The sequence below is a fragment of the Pygoscelis adeliae genome, unplaced genomic scaffold (genome assembly GCF_000699105.1).
Source record: "Pygoscelis adeliae isolate BGI_AS28 unplaced genomic scaffold, ASM69910v1 Scaffold353, whole genome shotgun sequence".
Lineage (NCBI taxonomy): Eukaryota > Metazoa > Chordata > Aves > Sphenisciformes > Spheniscidae > Pygoscelis > Pygoscelis adeliae.
The window spans coordinates 1,430,113-1,451,875 of record NW_008824445.1 but is presented as its reverse complement, the minus strand read 5'-3'; the positions used below and the strand labels follow the sequence as shown (position 1 = coordinate 1,451,875).

Sequence of the window (21,763 nt, the reverse complement as noted above, 5' to 3'; positions counted from 1 at the left end):
TGAGCAGCGGGGAGCGCGGGCGGGCAGCGAGCAGCGCTTTCCACGGGCGGCGGTTGGCCTGCGCCGCCGTGCTGCTGGCCGAGCTGCTGGAGCGAGTGGCCTTCTACGGCATCACCTCCAACCTGGTGCTGTTCCTCAACGGGCCTCCCTACGGCTGGGAGGGGGCCCAGGCCAGCCAGGCCCTGCTCCTCTTCATGGGCATCACCTACCTGGTGTCGCCTTTCGGTGGCTGGTTGGCTGACGCCCTCCTGGGCAAGTTTGGCACCATCCTGCTCAGCATGGCGCTCTACCTGCTGGGCATGCTGGCCTTCCCCGTCATCGCCGCACCGCACACCCGCCAGGGCCTCTGCGGGGACATCCCCTTGTTCCCGGTAGAGAACTGCTCCTCTCCGGTGGCCAACGCCACCGTGGCGCCTTGCTCCCAGGTGGGAGCCACCCGCTACTGTGCCACCGCCACCTTCGTCGGACTGGTCCTCGTGGGGCTGGGCGTCGGGTCGGTCAAGGCCAACATCACCCCTTTTGGGGCGGACCAGGTCAAGTATTATTTGGCAGCTGCCAAATCGTTTGTGGGTGCTGATCTGAACCAGGGGATGGCTGTCAGTCAGGCAGAGGGGCTTGCCTTGGTGGGGTGGACAGTGTGCCTGCTGATTCACATATCTGTAAGTGTTACGTCTCGGAGGGAATCAGATCATCCAGCTTTGTTCCCTGTGTAATGCAAGCTGTTAAGTTGTACCCTGTTAGGTATAATTTTGGTGTCTGTGTGGTGTCTGATCTCTTACGACCCTTGGTTTCCTGGTAGCCCTGCCTTAGGTGTGGTACCTGGTTTGGCTAAGCCGTCACCATCTTGAGGAGTTGGGTTGAATACTTAATGGCCATTAAATGGATTGTTAATTATCCTCCATTGTGGAGTTGTACCCCGTTAATTTGACCTCAGAGCTCATCGGGTGAAGTATCTGATACACATTTTAGCTTTGACAAAGATAGCATGGGCCTTCTAGGGCAGTGGACAGAGGCCTTTATCATCCTGTGATAAACGAAGGATAGAAAACAAACAGTTTTTTATGCTTTAGGTATTCTCTGTGTACTGCACTGTGCCCTTGAGTGATATTTTTGTATAGGCTAATGTTGCGCCAGATGACGGGTGGGAAGATGCCCTCAATGTGGTAAACATTACCTGGGCTGTTCTCATAAGGACATGTCCTGTCAAACGGCCTTACTCAGATCCACTTCAGTGATACCGTTCATTGGATCATCACTGCAGAACCAAGTGGCTTTACAGAAAATATCTGAGAGACAGCTCATAGTTCAGTATCAACTGGAATGCACTGTTGCATGTATTTTTTTACAATGTTACGCTATGGTAGTATGCTGACTGTGGATGTTGAATTGGGGTATGATTTCTGCTTTACAAATTGGGAATTTCAGATGCTTAGATACTGAGCAGCTTTTCTAACCAAACCGTTCTTGATGACAAAGCAAGGAAAATACCTCCGATCCAGTTGCATGTCTGTTTACTGGCCCACTGAGTTCTGGTTAGTGCAGGTATCAGAAATGCGGTGAAGTTCTTTGTGAGAGGTAGGATCTACCACAATATCTTTGCCAAACATACCTCTGTTCTCTGCTGTGCAGTTTACATTTGTCATTCTTTGGCGTTTCATATATCATAAATTCTGGAGTTCTGGGTGAAAGGCAGTATATAAATGTAAAACATTATTATAGCCTAGGATTGTGTGTCCCCAGTGTATTGGTTCTGTTTAAGCCAGCATAAGCCCATCAAGTGCAATAGCTTTCATATGACTTTATCTTGTAAGGTGTTTTTCAAAACTGACTGCTTATCCCCAAAACACTTTATGAACATTAAATATAAGAGATAAATAATGGCAGGAGCAGAGCAAAAGAAGAACCATTGCCAATGGAAGTATAGCTGTTGTAGCTGGATTTTTTAAAGGCTTTCCCCCCAGGATTTCATGGAAAGCAGTTTTTGGCTAGGTTTGCAGATAATTCACAGTGATTTATGTAGGGTGAAGCAAAAGAAATACTCCTTTCTGGTTCATAATAATCAGGTTCATAATGCCAAGGTCTGAATTTTTCCCCTTCTCTGTTTTTCTGGCTTATCAATTGTTAAATATATTACAGCATACCACTTACCTTGTTGTGCAGTTTTGGGCCCTCTTGGGTGCCTTCTCCCTGCGTAGGAATGTAGCAAACTGCTGGGTAGATGGACATATATTGCTGAGAATAAAGTCTGTCTCCCAGAGTCACATTCTTGGGAGGCCAGAATACAATGCAAACATGTTTTGGCTGGACATGTGCTGATAAGATTTTTACTATTTCCCTTAAATACCAAACAAAGGAAAACATGAATTGTATATCATGTACTTTAGCTGACAGGTACCACCTTGCAGGTATTGTTAATTACATTTCATTGCAGATCTCTTGAAAATTACCATGTAAATTTTCCAGTTTTAATGGATGATCTATAATTTGGGTGGAGAACCCAAATACGATGAGGATTTTTTTATTTAGAAAAAATCACTTTGTGGAAAATTGGGAGCTGAATTCCAATACTTATTTTCCTCTGAGGTTAAAAAGATGTAGTTTCTTAATTTCTGTTAAATGGATGCTTTTAGAAGTGCTGTTACAAGTGACTAAGTAGACTTAGCGTAGAGTAACTTTTTTGCCAGTCAGCTTGGCAAAAAAACAGTTCCTGCAAACTAGGTATAGACCAGCTTTACTTAACTGTGTTTATACATAAAAGCCGTTTTTCTAGAAGTTGCAGACTGATCCGTCGTACAGGTCTAAATCTGAACTGATGGTTCTGAGAATGGTGTTTGTAATCATGTGATACGTATAACCTGGCTCTTTCCAGTTCCCCTTTTAAGCGCGAGGCGTTTGCAGTCACTTCCTGTTCTATGCAGCAGTTTGCGACTTTCTGTAGTTAGGAAACAACATGACTGGCCCTCTTGATTGTGAAAGCTGGGTTAGCTTCAACATTGAAGCCAACAGTAGTAGTAGATGACTGATCTTGTGTCAGCTATAATCATTGTTCTAATTATAGGTGAATCTGTTTTGGCGTTACGGTGATTGGAGATGCTGGTTTGAACCTACCGTATGTCTTCCTTCTGAATTGCCATCATAGTCATTAAATCTATCGGTCCATAACCTGCCAAAAATCTTCTAGCTTTGCTAAAACCATTGCTGTTACAGCAGCATCATCAGAGGCAGGGCGCTATTGGAAATTGCTGGTGTAAAGATGGCTTTAGAGGGATTTTCAGCCTTTATTTATTTATTTGTAGAGCTTAGATTTCCCAGCCTCTGGGGAAGGATGGGGGACCATGTATAAAGAACTGAAGGTCACTAACCGCAAGTTACTTTTTTGTTGGTGATGCTGAACTTCTTGGGAGACTGCGGACACCTAAGACTCTGCAGATAACAGTCTGAAAACTGAAGTTGTGGCATTCACATGGGCAGTACTAATTTGTTTCTGTTTCCGACAGAAATATAATAAATACGACACTGGTGAGAGGAAGCAGACTTCAAATGTGGACTGGCCAAATTTTAGTGCAAAAATTTGAAATTATGTAGCAACTGAGTAGTACTGTATATCTCTGTTATGGAGCTCTCTCCAGATGCTCTAAAAAGAATAACTGGTGTCTGTAGTGATGGATTAGAAGGTCAGAATTCTGTAAGAGCAGATCTGACTGCGGAAAACTGTTGTCATTGCTCTTTCTTTTGTAGGCTAAGGACAAGGGCAAGCTGCTACGTTTTCATCCTTGCTCTGTTGAGTGACTGCTCACATAGTTGGCTGGGATAAGTTTGGGGGGTTTTGTTACATTTGTCACTTGTGACTGTCAGTTGATGGCAGGAACAAATGAAAACTGCTAATGTGAGTAACTTTTAAAGAATATTCCTTTTCCTATTATGTCAGTCAAATAGGAGGTCATGGCTTTGGATCTGTCATGATGTGAAGAAGGAGAGAGGGAAGGTTATGACATACTGGAACTCTGAAATGTTGGGGTTTAGGAAACACTTGAGATCATTAGCAGATGTTGTCCGAAATCGGATGTCACAGTGGAGTGGTAGGCACTGGGGGCAGTGCTGGGGCAAAAATAAGAAATCCTGTGGATAACCATTTCTTTGAAACTGACCTAGCTGTAGAGAGCTAGGAAATTACTGTGTGACAAAGCAAAGCATCTGAACACAGGAACTATGGAGAAGCAATGATGCTTGTATAGATTCCTGGCTCTTTACATAAAAATCAGGAGAATCTAATAGAATCTTAATATTTGAGCTGTGTAACATTTTTGGTTTCAAGCTGTACGAACTGCTTTGGTTGGTACTTGGATCATCTCCTAAGAAAGATGTTGGTGTTGAAAAATCCAGGGGAGGGATAATTCAGCAAGCGATCATCTTTCTTCTAAGTCAGAATGAGGTCTAAGTGTTAACTCCAGGGACAGCTGTGCTGTGGAATTTGCTGTCGGTCAGATATTTGTAACGACTTTTCATCAGGTGGTGCAACTAAAGATCTAGTTACTCTTTCTTTCTTTGTTTTAGTTGCATTTAAAATTGTGTTCCGATTGTAAGATGTTAACTGTATATCCTAAATGAGTTTAGAGTATTGCAGTGCAGAGTTACGTAGCTGATGTGTCCTCTGCTGAAAGTGGCTGTAAATAACCTAATGATTAGACAATTCCCTTAACATAGTGTTCCAGGCACTCAGGATTCTTTATCATGAAAACTGTGGTCGTAATCACATCTCATCGGACCATAATCAGCCTGATATAAGTGTTTTGTATTAGAAATTTTTATTTTGAGAACTATTCCTTTACTATTTTGAAATCCAGCGCTGTGTAGGTCCCAGTTACAAAACTCAGAATGTCACTGTGCTTTTCTTTCTGCATTGGGATTAACTATATGTAAAGGACAGTTATCAGATATATCAAGAAAAACACCTTTTGGACTGTAGAAAAATCAAGTGTTAGGTTAGGATTTCTTTTGCAAAAATTATGTTAGATATCTTGAAAGTAGCAAGATTATTTTATTTCCTCTTTAGAGGCCCACCTGAATGCAGGCAGCATTGACACGTGGCCAATGACCGACAAAGCAGCTGTGGCCAGAAAGCTTAGAGTTGCTCATTTCCTTCATTTCTTTGTTGGTGGGGTTTTTTGATGTGGGTTTTTTGTTTAGTTGGGGGGGGATGGGGGGAGTTAGTTTGTTTTTTTGTGGGTTTTTTTTTTAATTAAAATTTGCCCTATAGTTTAAAAGAGGAAAATTTAGGGCAATTGGAATGCTTCTTGTACGGTAGAGTATGCAATTCTGTATTTTTACTGAAGTAGAAGCACTACTGGATTGTTCCTTAGTGTTATTGGAGAATGATGTGCTATCCCATTTAGTAGGGAAAAAAGGTGTGAAGGGTTTGAAGAATGCAGAACAGTGAAATGGAGACTCAGGACTGGATATTATGCAGTGGAAGTTGATCTAAATAAGTGACAGATGTCCAATACTGGTAAATTCTGTGGAAAATGTCTGAATCTGAGCTCATTTGCAAAACAACATGCTACCCAGAGCGAATCAATTGTGTGTATTAGATACTTGCTAATGTTCTTTTGAGTCAGGACACCTTTGAAACAGTTTTACTACAGTGTTTTTGTTCAGTGATAGGAAGCCTTGCACTCTAACTATGGCATTTTGCTGAAATTGTTTGCATTTTCCTGTTGTAAGGAGTTTGACTAAAACATGGTAAATCTAAGAAGGTGACCTTTTTCCTACCTTTTAGGCACTACTGCTGTTTTTAAGCTGTTTTGTTGTGATGGGGACAAAATCTTTTAAATATACCTATTTTGACTTTCAGCGCAGGGATGTGGAACCCTTAGCCCACAGGACAGATTCGATCCAGGACCCACACCATACTTGTGCCATTTACGTGCATCATTTTCCTGCTGCAGTTGCTGGTAGGATGTTAAGGATATAATGAAGCTGGTGATGCTGGTACCACAAGGAGAGTGCTGCTATGCTTGAGCACAGATGAAATTGAGCAGAGGGAGTGATAGATTTTTCTTTCTGCTTGGGTGATTGAAAATAATGCAAGCATAAGGGGGAAAAGGAGAATTCCTGCAGTTTTGTGAAAAATACTTGTCCTTGATAAAAATAAAATAATAAAATTCTAACATGGTTTTCCTCTTCTTAAAATTATTAAAATGTAGCATCTATTTCTGAAGAGAATAAACCAACCTATTTTGTGCTGTCACACAGCTCAAGTAATAGCCAGCAGGGCGAAACTTTGGGTAGTTCGCTGTAAATGTAATATAGCTAATATTTTGGGCAGCTGATGTGATGTTTGAAAGGAGCTACAAGGATTGCTTTTTAACTCTACCACGTTTTCTGGTTTTGGTAAGACATCTTCATGGTTCTTCTACTTTGAAAAGATATTCTACCAGCTAGTTCAGTGTGATTTTTGTTAAGTTATTAATGTTTGTCAATAAAATGCCATCGTGGCATTTCAGACGTGGCTGTGATGTGATTTTTAGTGCGTATATGTACTTTGATAAGGAAGCAGAAGATGGATTCTTTTCATTGGAAGTCTTTGGTGTGTCTGTCCCTTGAGCATTGCATTCCTTTTTGGTCACTCTGTTTCAAAAAGGATACTGGAGATAGAGAAGGAAGTTTCAGGGAAGGGCCACAGACATGGTCAGTAGTTTCCATGCAAGGAATCATGAAACAGTCTACAACTTCCTATCTCTGAAAAGGCAGCTAGAAGGAAGATGTGACAGTGGTTTGTGGAAGTAATGGTCAGGGGGAGAGAGACAGAAATGGACCAGGGATGGGATGAAGCTCAGCTGTCTTCTGTTGTTTCCTGGAACTAGGTAAAATTAGTGAGGCTAATACAGGGCAGGTTCAAAACAGACAAATGGAGGTGGTTCTTCCCACTGTGTAATTAGCTGGGGAACTCTTTGCCACAGGGTATTATGGATTCTAAAAGCTGACCTGGGTTCAGAGGCAGGCTGGACAAGTTCACAGAGAGGAGATCTGCGGTGTTTAGTAAGTGGATAGAAGCCATCCTTGTTTCAGGAGGTTTCTCAGGAGCTAATGGTTGGAGGCTGGGATAATACCTGATAGAAGCATCATGCTGTGCTTTCCCTGTTCTTACCTGTATCAAAGTTTGCTCTTACCTCCCAGCTTTTCTTTGCATAGACATGAGCAAGGTCATTTGTAAGAGGGAGGATGGGAAGTCATCTTCCTTGCAGAAATTATAAGAGAACTGAGACTTTATGATGAAGAAATGGACACTTCATAAAATAGATTGCTAACTCTTTACATAAGTTGGAGCACTGTGTTTACGATGTAATTGTTTGCTAATATCCTGCTGCCATTTGGGGTTTAGAAGGAGTTCCTAGCTTGATACGCTATTGCAGGTGATGACTGTTAAAATTAGGAAATGAGTACCAAGTTGAAACTGGAAAGGGAGAATTTCTTGGGTTTAGGCTCCAAGATTGTATTTGACATGCTAACAGACCTAACTGAATGCCTAACAATGCTATTAACTATGCATAGGAATAGGTGCCTTAATATTTCTTTTGTTAGGCTTGGTTAAATGATATAGATGGGTTTGTGCACCACTGAGAAACTTGAAGCTGTAAATCAGAACTGACAATGTTAAAAACTTATTTCAAGACATGGCTTGGTTTTTGTATTGCACACTAAACACAGATCTTCTGAATATCTGGCAAATGAGGAAGGGAAACCTGCAATTAGAAATCAAAACCAACTGACTCAGCAAGACTGGTGCATGGCACTGACTTGCTAGTCACTGTTAATGGCCTCTCAGTCATAAAACAGTGACAAATATGGTATTATGAATTCTTCTACAGACTAGTTGATCTTTTTAATGTATTTCAAATTTTCACTTGCGTAATTTCTCTTTCATCACATCTTATGAGTGATGCTGGGTTCCTGTGACTTAATTACAAAACATGGGGTGACTTATGGTAGGCAATACAGAATAAAGAGTGATGGTGAAAACTGTACAGGATAATTCTATAAACCAGGGATGTCTTTACTTTCACTGGAGAGACACTGAGAGCTTCAAGCAGAAAAATAGCACTAAGAACAGTGCTGACTTAATAGAGGGATAAATATTTACTGGGGCCTTGTGACACCTCAGGCAACCCTAATTTTTTTTTTTTTTTTTAAGATCAGAATGGCAAGTCTTCAATTTATGTTCTGATGAGAGGCATTAGGACTGTGTTAAAATTCAAATTTGTGCTTTTATTACCAAGTAGTCATCTGAGGCTTAGAAAATGGAATATGGTTAACCTTTGTGTGTATACAGTTGGAAGGAGCTATTGTTGCAATACTACTAATACGTGAATTTTTAGGTAGCTTAACTTTTTTTTTACTGAAAAAAATAGTTATTTCAACTTCTGTGGACTATGGGACGTTAATCTTGAGTGAGCTTTGTCTAGAGACATGACCAAATGAGAGATAGTGCAGTAGAAATAATAATGGCCTCTATGGGGAAACTGTATTGTATGGCTTTTTTATCCCTATGCTGAACTTCTAGAAGGTCACTAATATAATGGGGTAGCTCAGTAAGGTGTCATTTCATCAAATACCATGCTAAGCCCAAAACACTTAAATCATTTGAGTATGACTCTAAATTAAACTTAAACTCTTCAGTGCATTGAATTTGACTGAATTCTAATAAACAGGCTTCATTTTCTTCAGAAATTGAATTACTTGTTTTTAATCTTTTCCAGGTCAAAGATCGGGGTCCAGAAGCCACAAGAAGATTTTTTAATTGGTTTTATTGGAGCATTAATTTGGGAGCTATTCTCTCTCTGGGAGGCATTGCATACATTCAACAGAATGTGAGCTTTGTTATTGGATATAGTATCCCAACAGTTTGCATTGGGATTTCATTCATCGTTTTCTTATGTGGTCAGAGTTTCTTCATCACAAAACCGCCTGATGGTAGTGCCTTCACAGACATGTTTAAAATTCTCGCATATTCTTGTTGCTCAAGGAAGAGACATGTGGAACATTCAACTAATAGGTTTGTAATGAGCTCTTTTGTATAGTCTGAATTCAATGAATCAGCCTAAGAGTTGGAACTAGTTAGTTCAAACTAGGTGGCAGTAACTCACACTAGAGAATACACTAGAATATGCAGTTTTGCTTTGAGAACTGGTACTGGAAAATTGGAGTCCTGGAGATATTTTCTGGGAGTTCTGGGATGAGAGAGAGGCACATTTTGAGATCACTGGATCTCCATGCTGCAAGATCAAGTCTGCTGTTTCCAAGTGAATGCTATGTCTTGCCGGTTCAGAGTTTCTGAAAGTGTAACGTAACCTAAGTATGCTGCTTTTAAGCATTACTTAACTTTCTTCTCTGCTTAGATATGTTTATGGGACGCCTTCTGATTTGAAAAACACTATCATCTGCATTTAATGTTGTAAGTAAGTGGCTTGATGGGCAGCCAAAATGTACTGGCTTTTTGCTTTCCAAATGGTTATTCCACTCTTAAGAGATGCCCATGGAATACTGGTTGCTGAATTTAGTCACCGATGATAAGAGATGTCAGGTGCCTCCCCTGCAATGGGCTTTCGTGTATCCAGATTGCAAAACAATTCCATGAATTAGAATAACCTGTATTTTGTGATACTGTTTCGTAAGTTCTGCATATTGCAGTGCCTGTTATTTATGCGTGGTGGTGGGAGGATGAGAAATAAGGAAACCTTTATAATGGAAGTTTTCAGCTTGTGCTTTCACCTGCTGATGATCCATTCTGGCCTAGTTGTTTTGCTGTATCTTACAGGAGAAACTTATTTTGGAAATGCACGAGCTTTTTATAATGAAGTGTCACAAGATTGCCAGTTATGTCAGTTTTTGTTGTTGTTTAACTAAATGTTTCAAATTCTTTTCAAAAGTGAAGGCCAGGGAGTACTTCAGCAACCTCGCAAGCAAAGCCTGTTTGAGATGGCCAAGCTGTCTCGTGGGGGCCCATTCAGAGAAGACAAAGTAGAAGATGTGAAAGCTCTCGTCAAGATTATCCCTGTCTATTTGGCTTTAATACCTTACTGGACAGTGTATTTTCAAGTGAGTAGTTCCAAATGGTTACATTTTTATTTTACATGTCTAAAAAACATAATTTCTAATTTAAGGGCCATAACTTCCTCTTCTCCCAGTTGCATTTGAAAGGTCTCAGGGCACTAGCATTAAGCTGCAGTTCTGAGCCTGTGTTATAAATCTTAACGCCTGCCTGAAAATTACACCCCAGAGCAGTTACCTGGAGGAAACACACAAAAGCTTTTGGGGGGAAACTGTTCTACAAGGTTACTTACAGTTAGCGTTCAGTAGCTGTGATTCTAAAGATGAATATTGAAGAGGATTTTTCAGAACTCTGGTATTGACGGTTTGACTTGTTTAATACCCATGTGTTCAAAAATGTTAACTACTTGTCTTTCACACACCTGGGGTTGCATCTCAAGAATCATTTTAATAATATTATGTTAGCAAAAATAATACTGCACGATGCTAGTGTCTTCTGAATTTTTTTATTTGCTAAGTAAAATTGTTGTGGAAAGCTGTATTAGCTTACCAGTATGCCGAAGTATCTAATTTCACATTTTTCTGGGGGCTCTTTTGTAAATATGAAACTTACCCTGAAGCTGAGAGATGAAAAATGGCTACTAAGAATACTTTCAAATAATATTTTGACTTAATAATAAAAAAGAAAATAAAATCATTAAAATGATAGTTTAACAGTTGTACAAATTCACATATCTTAAATATTGCGCTCTGTTTCATCTTGCAGTTGATTCAGATAGGTCAGGGTAAGTGGTCTAGATTTCATTTTAATTAATTCCTTTCTGGTACTTCTGTCTTAGCGAGATGAATTGGGATAGCAAATATGTTTTGGGGGAAAAATATGCAGAAATTGTTTTTAAAGTCACGTGAATGATTCTTTGTGCTTTTAGTAAAAATAAATGTAAGGGTTAAAAAAATCTTGCAATGTTCTAACAAAAATTCTTTTTGTTTTGCTATATTAGCACTTTACCTCTGGTATAACCTTTGTTAATTATTAAAAATGTAAAAATATCTTGCTCTTAGTACTCCAAGTAATCTCAACTCATCTTTCCTAACGCTAGATGCAGACAACATATGTATTGCAAAGTCTCCATCTGAAAATTCCTGAAATATCAAATGACACCAACTCTATTCATACGGTAAGCAGGGCAAAACAAGTGAAAAGTATGTTTTCTTCAGTTGAAATGCAAAATAGGTAAGTATTGTACAAAAATTCCAGGAAGTTAAGGTAATGACTAAGGGGAATCGATGGCCACAGACATTGGGCATTTACATATAGCATGGCACACAATACAGAGATTTTGGCATACCTGCCGGTACATGGAGTTCACACTGCCCTGTCTTGAATGTATTCAGATAACTTTCACTGCTTTAATTAAAAGTGTCTTTATCCTTCCGTGGACAAAGTATGATCTTTGAAGAAAGCTTATAAATCTATATGCCCTAAGTTTTCAAAGTTGTAAGTAGTACAGAAGTATTCTACAAACTCAGTAGGAATAACCATACTTGACTGAAACATTAGTATTTGCAAATTTGGAATCTGAGAAACATTTGTAACTTTATACTGCTGAATCAATATCCACTTTACCTTAAATCGGTTTAGCGTATTGAAGGAAGTTGTTCAATCAATATTTTTCAAGAAAGGCTGGCATCACGTAATTGCAGAAACGCTACTGAGAAGTAAAAACAAAAAGTATGAATGTAAGTTATTAACAGGCTTACTAAATGTTCTTCTAAAATTAAGTTTCTTCTGTTTTATTTAATATCAATAAGACAGAATGGCTTCAGTGGTTTTTTTTACAGATCAAAAATAAAAAATGCTTGTACTTAATTTTTCTTTGAACTTGCTTGAAAACTGAGCTGCTTCTGAATCACAGCTGAAGGCTTAATGGAAGTTAGTGGTACTGGCTAAGTAAGACTTCTAAACCAACCCAAATGCTAGTTACTTACTTTTACACAGTTAAAAAAACTAAAGAAAGAGTAGTCCGAGACTTCTGCAGTTAAATGCATGCCATCAACAAAACGATCTAAAGCAAATTTCCTCAGTCAAGTTCTCAGTTTGTGTATTTCTTTTTGCATAGCTTTTGGGCACAGAATGCCGTTGCCACTTTCACTTCAGGGTTCAGTTTTGTGGTGTTTGAGTTGCATGTTCATTTGAAAATAAGATATTTTCTTATTCAAAAATTCTAATTAGTCTGAGGCTTCTGTTTTAGTTGCATCAGTTTTAATTGTGGACTACATTCAAGGTGGTTGGTTTTTTTAGCATATACCTAATTCTACTTTAATACAGGTTAATACATTTAAATTTTGATATGTAACCGATTTTGCTCTTTTCACTGAGCTTTTCACATTTCTTTATTGCTCGCATATGAGAGGAGACTCTTAGTTTTTTTCTGTTATTATGAACCACATGACTGTCTTGTTAGAACATTGTCATTGTTGGACTAGAGAAGTGAGTTTTCTTTCTTCTAACAAAGCGCACACAGGACTTCAGAGTCCCATTGTCAGTCTGAATATTAAAAATATTGTCAGTCTGAATATTTACTGTGTAGAAATGAACATGGAGCTTTGGTTATCAAACTGAGCTTTCTTCGCCGCCTTTTTGGACGTTAGAATTGTTTTCAAGTTGTAAGTAGAGTGTTATGTTTAATTAAATTAGTTCAAAAAAATAATGGCTTTCATTGTTTGTTTTTGCTGAAAAGACTTTAAAATACCACTCATGCCACGTAGCCACTTTTTCTAACTTAAAAGTGTGGCTTTAAAAGTTAGTTACCTGTTTTTAGTGTTTACTTAAAGTATGCAGAATTTGAGGCAAGGATAATGGAACAATGAGCCTAGTCTGTCTTGATACTTCTAAATAATGATTTTCTATCTTGCGTAACAGTGACTGGCTCCTTTTTCTGCAGTCCATCAGTTGTGGTGGTGGTCTTGTTTTATTCTGAAATACCTTGCTGTGATCTAACAGCATATGTCAAATAAGTTAATTTGATTTTTTGCTATCTTCCTTGGTATGCGGTCTACCTGAAGGATGCTGACCTGCAATCTACATTATGTAGGTAGTATCTCTGAAAGCAATTCTGACTACTGTGGTTTCTCAAAATTGAAGTGATTTGAGGTCATTAAGAAAAGGGGCGGTAATACAACGTTTTACATGAGCAGCATTGTACCTCATCAGGTCTAGGTTTTCCTATAGCTCTTCTAGGCACCTCTGCCCAATACTAATAAAGACATATTTTCTCTTGATATGAAACGAGTGACATATGTGTATGCCCTTTTAATTTGCAGGCTGCTGATAGTGAGTAGAAAATGGAAAAGCATACATTTTAAACAAAAAAAACCCCAAGTGATTGATTGTATGAAATACGGCAGTGCCAGAGGCATTTGGTATTTCTCTTCTTTCTTATCAAATTCAGCAATGACAAAAATTTCGCACATCCTTGACTCTAATTACACAGATCAGTCTTTGTACAAACTGTTACACAGGTTAATGCTGGTGTGATATTTGAAGCAAATGAAAAGGTGAATGGGAGAGGGAGGGAAATTGGCAGTTTTAAAGTTTTGCTAAATATTTCAAAATAAGCAAGAATTTGACTAGCTCAGCAGAATTCACTGTGCATTTTTCAAAGTATGTGAAGATTGGGAAGCAATGTATGTAAACTTGTGTACCAAACTGCTGAATATTTTCATACAGCCAAACCAGCTTATTATTCCATTTTCAAATCCACGATCTCAAAATGCCTGGGAAACGTTAAGGAGAGGTTACAATGAATTCAGTTTTGCCATCATCGTCATAAGTTCATGGGGTTGGCAAACTATGAACCAGAAATTATATTCATCTATTCTAACCCTGAGTTTCCACACACACAGAAACAGTTTAGTATCAAAAACTGAATCTGCATCTGAAACACACAGATCAAGCAGTGCTTGTGTTTTGGGTCAAAGAGTCAGTGCGATGCACAGTACAGTATCACGCTGTTCTAAATGCAATTTTGAAAAACATCCCCAAACCAGAACATTTTTATAAATCTTCCTGTACTGTCTTGGTTTGTTAGCGCAGAACAGATGCTAAATATTATTAAGCTTGGTAGAAATTGTTTCATTCATACAGACAGGAATCTTATTGTCAATTACTGAATCTTGCCAATGAGAAAGGATGCATGTATTACACAATAATCTTTGTTCATTTGACAAGTGCAATTTGATTTTAATTGAATTTTGTATTACATTAGCAAAACTCTGTTTCTACTGTTCTGTGGCATGTTTCTGAAAGTTCTAAGCCTAATAATAGAAGATCTACAGGACCTGGCTGTTACACATTTTTCATGACTGAAGTAGGAAAAAAGTTTAATTCGGTCAGACCAGAGTATATCACTGGAAGCACAATAGTAGGGACTATTTAATTGCATTAAATCACTTCCTGGCCTGTGTGCCATTAATACTGACTTTGAATGCTTTTAAAAATGTATGTTGGGATGTATTCATTTAAATTATATGCACAATTTTGTTTACTAGATTTGAATGGCACAATCAGTCATTCCTCAGACAAGTGTTCTATAACTAAAAAAATCTTAAAGGCAGAAAAGCTCCCATAGGACAGTGATTTTTTCCATTAAAGGTATTTCAGGATGTATGCAGAAAAACTCAGGTGTTGTGATAATGCTAATGGCCAGTCTTTCAAAAGGAATTCATATAGTTTTAGTTAGGTAGTTAACTTCTGTTTTAACAAAAATTAATTCAGAGTAAGGACCTAAAATATGAACCCTCTGAAACTTAGAAATCTTAAAAAAAATCCTTTGCAAAACATCTTTGCCGAGTTCTACATTTTGTTTTCTCAGAGTACTCTCTTCATCTGCCCAGTAATTTCTTATTCCTCATTTTCCTTGGAACTATGTGCAGTATTATTTGCTTTTGTGTAAAGAAGCTTTTTGCTCTGAACACTTGATGTTCTTCAGTTCCAGTGGAAAGCTCCTACACCCCCACCCCCCCCAAAAAAAAAACCCGCAACACCCACCTCAGCACAGCTTGAGATGCATCTTGAAAGTGAGAATATGCAATACTGTTGGAGTTACTATGGTGAGGAATCATTTGTGCTTCTGAGCTAAGAGAATTATGAACTGCCAAATTAAATGAAAACCTGAATAGCTGAGTGTTTGTTTTCCTCAGCTTTTCCACATTCTTATTTTTCTTTTCCCAGTGTCTATCAGTGCACTGTGGTTTGTTTTGGATCTCAGTGTTTCATGGAAAATATTTTTTCTTTTGTTAAATAATAGTAAAAATCAACCCTTAAGTATGAAATTGCTAACTTAAGTCATCTATCCTTTCAGTTTCCAGCAGCCTGGTTGACCATGTTTGATGCAGTGCTTATTCTGATCCTAATACCCTTAAAAGATAAATTGGTGGACCCCATTTTAAAGAGGAATGGCTTGCTCCCGTCCTCACTGAAGAGGATTGCAGTTGGAATGTTCTTTGTAATGTGTTCTGCATTTGCTGCAGGTAAGAAAACAACTTTGAGATCTACTCACATAGCTATTTATTCAGCTACTTGCAACAGCATTTTTAAAAAACCTTCGTGCATCTTTAATTCAAGATTATTCAGAAGTCTTTTTCATGGGATAGTTAGAACACAACTTCACGGATGCCTTTCCCACAATTAAAGAGATTTTATCCAAAAACTTACTAAACTGTTTTGAACATTTGTGATAAAATTGGACCATTTTTCCTGTCTGAAATAGACTTCAAGTATACCTTTTAAAACCAACTTGTTAGTCAAGGTTTTCACATACAGTGATACTTTCTAGTATGCTTGGTAGAGGAGAACTATTTGTTTTCTGACCATATTTTCTCAACAATGCCTTAGCTTCGTGATCAGGGTTTGGGTTGCCTGAAGAAAGTGTCCAGCATTTGGGTATAAGGCTGTTAGTCCTCCTAAAATAAACTTTATGGTACTGTGGAAGTCTATTTATTAACCATTTATCTTGAAGTTGAAAATTTATTTATCCTGAAAAACAAATGAGTTCAGGAATAAGTATGTTCCTTCGTATAGTCTGACTTCCAAGTATTAAAAAAGTGAAATTTTACCTAAAATCCTTTCCCTTTATCTGAAATAATAAAGTTAGGTTATGGCTGAAAAAGAGTTTCCTCCCTCTTTGGGTTTTTTCTCCCCTACCTCAATGTTCTCTAATGTTTGGGAATTACTGTAGTGTAAAATAGCTTAGCCATAGCATGAAAAGAAAAAGAATGGCAACTCTGTTCGAACCATAAATCAGCTGCTTTTGAGATGATTTAAAGTTGTTAAGCACTGCTGATGTGGAACTGAACATTTCTGAGCAATGCTTCATAGAACCTATAGCCTTCACCTAGTATCACTGTAATGAACATATTGATAAAGCATTATAGCATTAAATAAATTAATTTCAGCACTTGTAATATCCTACATTTTAGAGAGAGGGACACTTTATACAGCTATTAAGATGTCTCTCAATGAGAGAGGTAATTAACTTATTAGGCCAAGGTCACTTTGTATGTGGGCAAGTAAAGTTCTTAAAGCAAAGTCATTTAAACTTAAAATAGGAATGTTTCTCTTATTCTATGTTACTTAGGACACTGCTACCAGCAAAAGAAGATGATGTAAAACAGTTAAATGTCAGCTCTTTAAATAGAACCTGCTGGCTCACATATAAGTGAATTCAAAACCAGCAATAACTGTCTTTATTAGTACTGGGGGGAAAAAAGCATACCAAGCTATGATAGCTGAGTTGGGGAATGGTTTCATATAGCAGAATTTTTAAAAATTTCAAATACCTTCTTGTTTTCTATTCACCTACAAATGTAATGCATGCTTTTGTTGGTTTGATCCTCCTCTAACTCTTCCACAGTAGAAACTGAGAAGGTGAATTCTTTGGGTGGTTATCTGCAATTTGGTTGGAAAGTTTAACCTTTTGGAGTAACTTAACATCCCTTCATCATAACATGAATTTATGAGCTTCAGTTGCGACAAATTTGGGGCGTAGGAAACTCCGTTTATTTCTAGCAGGGGCAAAGCTGCTGTTGGTTTATGTGTTTCATAAAATTTTTATTTTCTTATTAAATGATATTTACAGAAGCCATATTTTAATATTCTTAAAATACAACATTACTGCCAACCATTTCTGCCTTAGAGAGAGATACTGATTAAAATCTTAAATGTATGAAGATGTTAATATCTTAACTTGCAATCTTGGAAGTATCTTAATGATTTGTTTGTGCCATATGTCCATTTTAACTTATTTATCTAACTGGCATTAGTTTTGGACACTACTTAGGCTGCCTGTTAGATTGTTTAGATTATTTTAAATATCTTATAAACTGTGTGGGAATACAACTGACTAGATTTAGTGAACATCTGCTGTGCTTCATGCATTTTATTGTAAATTCTGAGCAGCAGTATTTTAGGTTATTCAGCTGGAAAATCTACTTCATTTATAGAGTTTAAACAATTATAGCAAGAGCTTAAGATTCTTTTAACTACTAAAACTTTAATCTTAAACTTGACACTTGTCTATCAAAGTCTAAGAAAGAATCAGTAGATTCTAGCTTCTGAAGTACTCGGCTCTGAAGATAAATTTATGGCAAAGTTTGGTATATGGTAGTTATGCTCCTATGTGGCTAAATGCCTCCTAAATCTTCTTATGTTGTGAAGAGTATCAAACACATCAAGGATCACTAGATGTTTTGAGGTGCAATAATTTTGTGTTGAATGTATATGAATGAAATTATGTCTGAGTTCTTAGCTGACTGTACTGCTTTGTGTACATTTTAATTAAGTTCCACTCTAAAATGTTTGTCAGCTATATTAAAACCAAAACATCAAGAAGTCCAGCTTTATTTTAATTACATCAGCTCTTCATAGTTCAGAGGGCGCTGAGGAGGCTGAAGAGCTGAAGAAAGATACTTAAAAATAGAATAGGTAAGTGGTCACCTAAGAAGAAGTGAGGAAGATAGAGAAAATGTGGTGGCCTGGCACTAAGAGGTGCTAAGTTCGGAACAGTCTTTACCTCAAAAACAGATGTTATTAAGGAAAACACTCTTATTAAGAAACATTTTGGGGCCTCAAGGTAGTATTTAAACAAACTTGAGTAATTCTAACCTGTTTTCCCACTACAACTCTTGTGTCTCAGAAGATTAGATTGTAGAGCTGTTGCGAGATTTTGTACTTGAATGGATTCTGAGCTGCTGTGAATGAATAAACATGGGTTATACAAATGCAGCTTTCCACCCTTTTCAAAGTACTTTGTAAGTCAGTCAGTCACTTGTTAACGTGTGTTCCCTCATTCTGGTTTTCAGAGCTCTGTCTCTAACTCCCTACAAGGATGAAATACAACATTATTCTTAAGCATGTGATTTCTAGAAATTCTTGTTTAGTTATGGCCTCACCTACAGACTATATATAGGGACTACAGGGAGCTTTCTTCATGCTTTCTTCCCAGCTTGGGTCTCTTACCATGACCAGGACTAGTAAGAAACTGCATGTCGTGGTATGTGAGGTGGTTTTGGCGAACGTCAGTCATTTCCTTTGGAACACTGTCACTTAGCAGAGAGCTGGTGATCTGGTCCGCCCCCTTGAGGTTTGTATGTCACGGATTTGGGAAGAAACAGGAGAACAGATATTATGTTGTGCATTAGAAATTGCTTGTGCTTGTTTATATGAAAAGTGCTGTCAGTAACTTCAGTGAACATCATATTAAATGTCCATGTCATGCTTTGGCTGCCTCTAGGAAAGAAAAACTAGAAGTGAGGAAGCAGATGTAGTCACTTGTACATGGTATGATATCCATGAAACATCGTGTCTGTCATCTAAGCCTTGTACAATTTTTTTTGTAACAGGAGTGAGATTTTGTGGCCCAAGATTAGGTCAGATCTTGGCTCAATAAGTAGAAAGAGACCAAAACTAACAGGCACTAAACGGGAGGCCATGGGTGTGCTATACATACTATAGGAAGTAGCGTCATTGACTCAGCCTTGCTCCTCTGAATTGGCGATGAATAAATCCACCTTATTTCCAAGGATATTGGGAGTTCTTTTATAGAGGTCTGTTCTCGGTGAAGCAGGGAGTTTTATTAACTATGAGCTATTCTGTGCATTTTATGTAACAGTGAGGCAAATCCTTTAATCTGGGCAACTTCAACAAAAGCCCTACAGCATTATTTGATATTCACTTTCTACTCTAAACTGTTGTGTTGAGCAAGCTAAAAATTGTTATATATTTTACACTATTAGTCTATTTTTCATTCTACACAAAGTGCTTTCTATGCAGTGTATTGCTTGTAAATCAAGCTCTAATGAGCTTTTGGATCTCTTGGGATGATAAGTGTCATAAATGTCATGATCATATTCATAGAGGGTTTTCATAGTTCTACAGGCCTAGTGTAGCCATTTTGATAAGCAAAATGGTTTCTCATTTATTAATACTATGGTGGCAGATGCAATGGTTCAACACTGCAAAGTCGTAGTGTGTGAAAACGAGATTGTCTTCAAAAAAAACAACGTAGTTTGTATGAGAAAGCTCTCAGCTAATCCATCTGGAAAAGGGTTAAGTATTTGTATAATTATTGTTACTGAATAAGAATATAATCACTAATTCTATGACGGAAGAACTGTATGTCTTGAAATAACAATAGCAAATGTAGTCTGAAATGCTTTATGTTAGGAAATAAAGAAATACATATTCCTATTTTATAATTTGTAATTGCAGTGCAGGACTGAATCAGAATTTAATTCTTAATATGAAGAAACAGTGTTTGCATCCTAGGTCAATCTTTTTTTTTCCCCCCTCCATGTAGGAATTCTGGAAAGCAACAGACTGAAAATTGTAAAGGTTAAAACGATTAATCAGACAATTGGAAATGTTACATACCATGCTGCAGATTTGCCAATATGGTGGCAAATTCCTCAATATGTGCTGATTGGATTCAGTGAAATATTTGCAAGTATAGCAGGTAAGAGTCTGTGTGTGTTTTAGATGTGCTTTTGTAATTTTTTAGGCTTAAAAACTGAGCTCACAGTTTAGAAAGTCAATTAGTGGAAACACCCTTCTGAGGGAAAAAGGAAGAAATAAACCATCTTCAGAAAGATTGACCAGCAGTTTAAATTCATGTTACTTGAGTTTTTACATCTCTGAAATAAGAAAAGTTATGTGACACTCAATCTAAACTAGTTTTTTTGTGAATATTAATAATGAAGTAGCTATTTTTTATACAGTTTTATCTGCTTTATTTATAGATCAGTTTTTCTACAGTTGTTTTAGTACTTCAGTGTGAAACTAGGCAAACTGAAACGCTGTTCAAATCTTGCCTTTCTTGAACAAATGCGAGATCTTAAATTTCTTAATACTCTTCTGTGTGATGTAGTGGACAGCTGTGTGATCATATTGATTTTTAAGCTGAAAGTGAAGTGGGAGGAGAGGGTGAATAGGACTATAAAATCTTATTTTCTGGTCTGTTTCATATACATGCAGGGCTCGTTAGCAGGAAGAGAGCACAGGCAATTTATCTGTTGTCACTGGGGTATGCCTAACACTGGTTTACTGTGAAACGCTATTGTGAATCTCTTAGCACGGCGTTTACATATCTAGTGCTTGGGAGCGATGTTTAGTTACCAGTAACAGAAACCTTTCATGATCGTAGAAGTAGCTATCCTGATACTACTTAAATAGAATTGCAGAGCTACCTGATGTAATATATTGGAACTCCTCCAGTGACTTGATTTAAAAATCATTTAGTATTTGCTTAACTATAGTTACTTATTAATGTGTTGAAATACTGTTTCAGAATATTGAACTTTGAAAGTCATCCATTCAAACTGGCATTACATATAGCTATTTTCTTCGATTCTTTATGACAGAATTTCCTGGTTCCTTTTCCCCTGTAGGAGGTTACTTTCATTCCTCACGCTGGGCAAGCACAGTGGGTTAAAATGAGATTTTCTAATTCTGTAAGATCTTGCTGGCGGTAGCCCCAGCTGTCACATGGCCCATTTGTTCCTCTCTTCGTGGAACAGAGAACTTCTGCTCCATCGGGTTTCTGGTTACACGTGTTCTACTGTCATCACAGTTGTTAGGAAATAAAACAAGGTGGTTGCATTGGTTGGCAAGTGGAAGAAAATGTGGGGTTTGGGGTTGTGGTTTTTTTTTTCCTATCTGCTCATTTGCTCTAAGCTTTTCTTCCAGCTGTCTGACCTGGGATTTCATGTGACTGGAAGAATTAGACATATCCATCATGTATTAAACTCCACCTTAGTTATTTAGTATGTTGGAGGAATTCTCTTTAGATACGGCTTTGTCTCGTGTGTATTTGTACTTTTGCGGTATGCATTCAAATGCACCACTAGTGTACTCTTTCCTTCCTGGTGGATGGTAGGTTGATGTCTCACACCAGGTGGTTGTTGGGAGAGTCCCGTTTGCAACGTGAATGCAGGGTCCTCCAACAAACAGTTAGCTCTATGCATGCACAGCATGTACGTGGAAACCAGCACCTAGCACAAACTCTAGTGACAGTAAACACAAGATTTGGACATAAGGTCCTACTGGATTGCACCAGCTGAAATCCTAGTTCTTCACTGCTTGTGGCTGAAGGTCTGAGGTCATTGTCTGATATCTGAAAAGGGTCCCATTCCTGGTTCCTCGTGTGGTTTCTGCCCCCCC

At 37.9% G+C, this 21,763-nt stretch overlaps 1 protein-coding gene across 1 annotated transcript in view; it reads left to right on the top strand.

Annotated features, from left to right (window-relative positions):
* The window catches only part of SLC15A4 (solute carrier family 15 (oligopeptide transporter), member 4), a 35,715-nt gene that overhangs the window by 5,422 nt on the left and 8,530 nt on the right, over window positions 1-21,763 (top strand). The window contains exons 2-7 of the mRNA XM_009320964.1: window positions 8-533; window positions 8,757-9,052; window positions 9,927-10,095; window positions 11,148-11,225; window positions 15,411-15,579; window positions 19,905-20,060. Coding sequence (XP_009319239.1) covers window positions 8-533; window positions 8,757-9,052; window positions 9,927-10,095; window positions 11,148-11,225; window positions 15,411-15,579; window positions 19,905-20,060 — 1,394 coding nt within the window. The remainder of the gene's footprint in view (window positions 1-7; window positions 534-8,756; window positions 9,053-9,926; window positions 10,096-11,147; window positions 11,226-15,410; window positions 15,580-19,904; window positions 20,061-21,763) is intronic.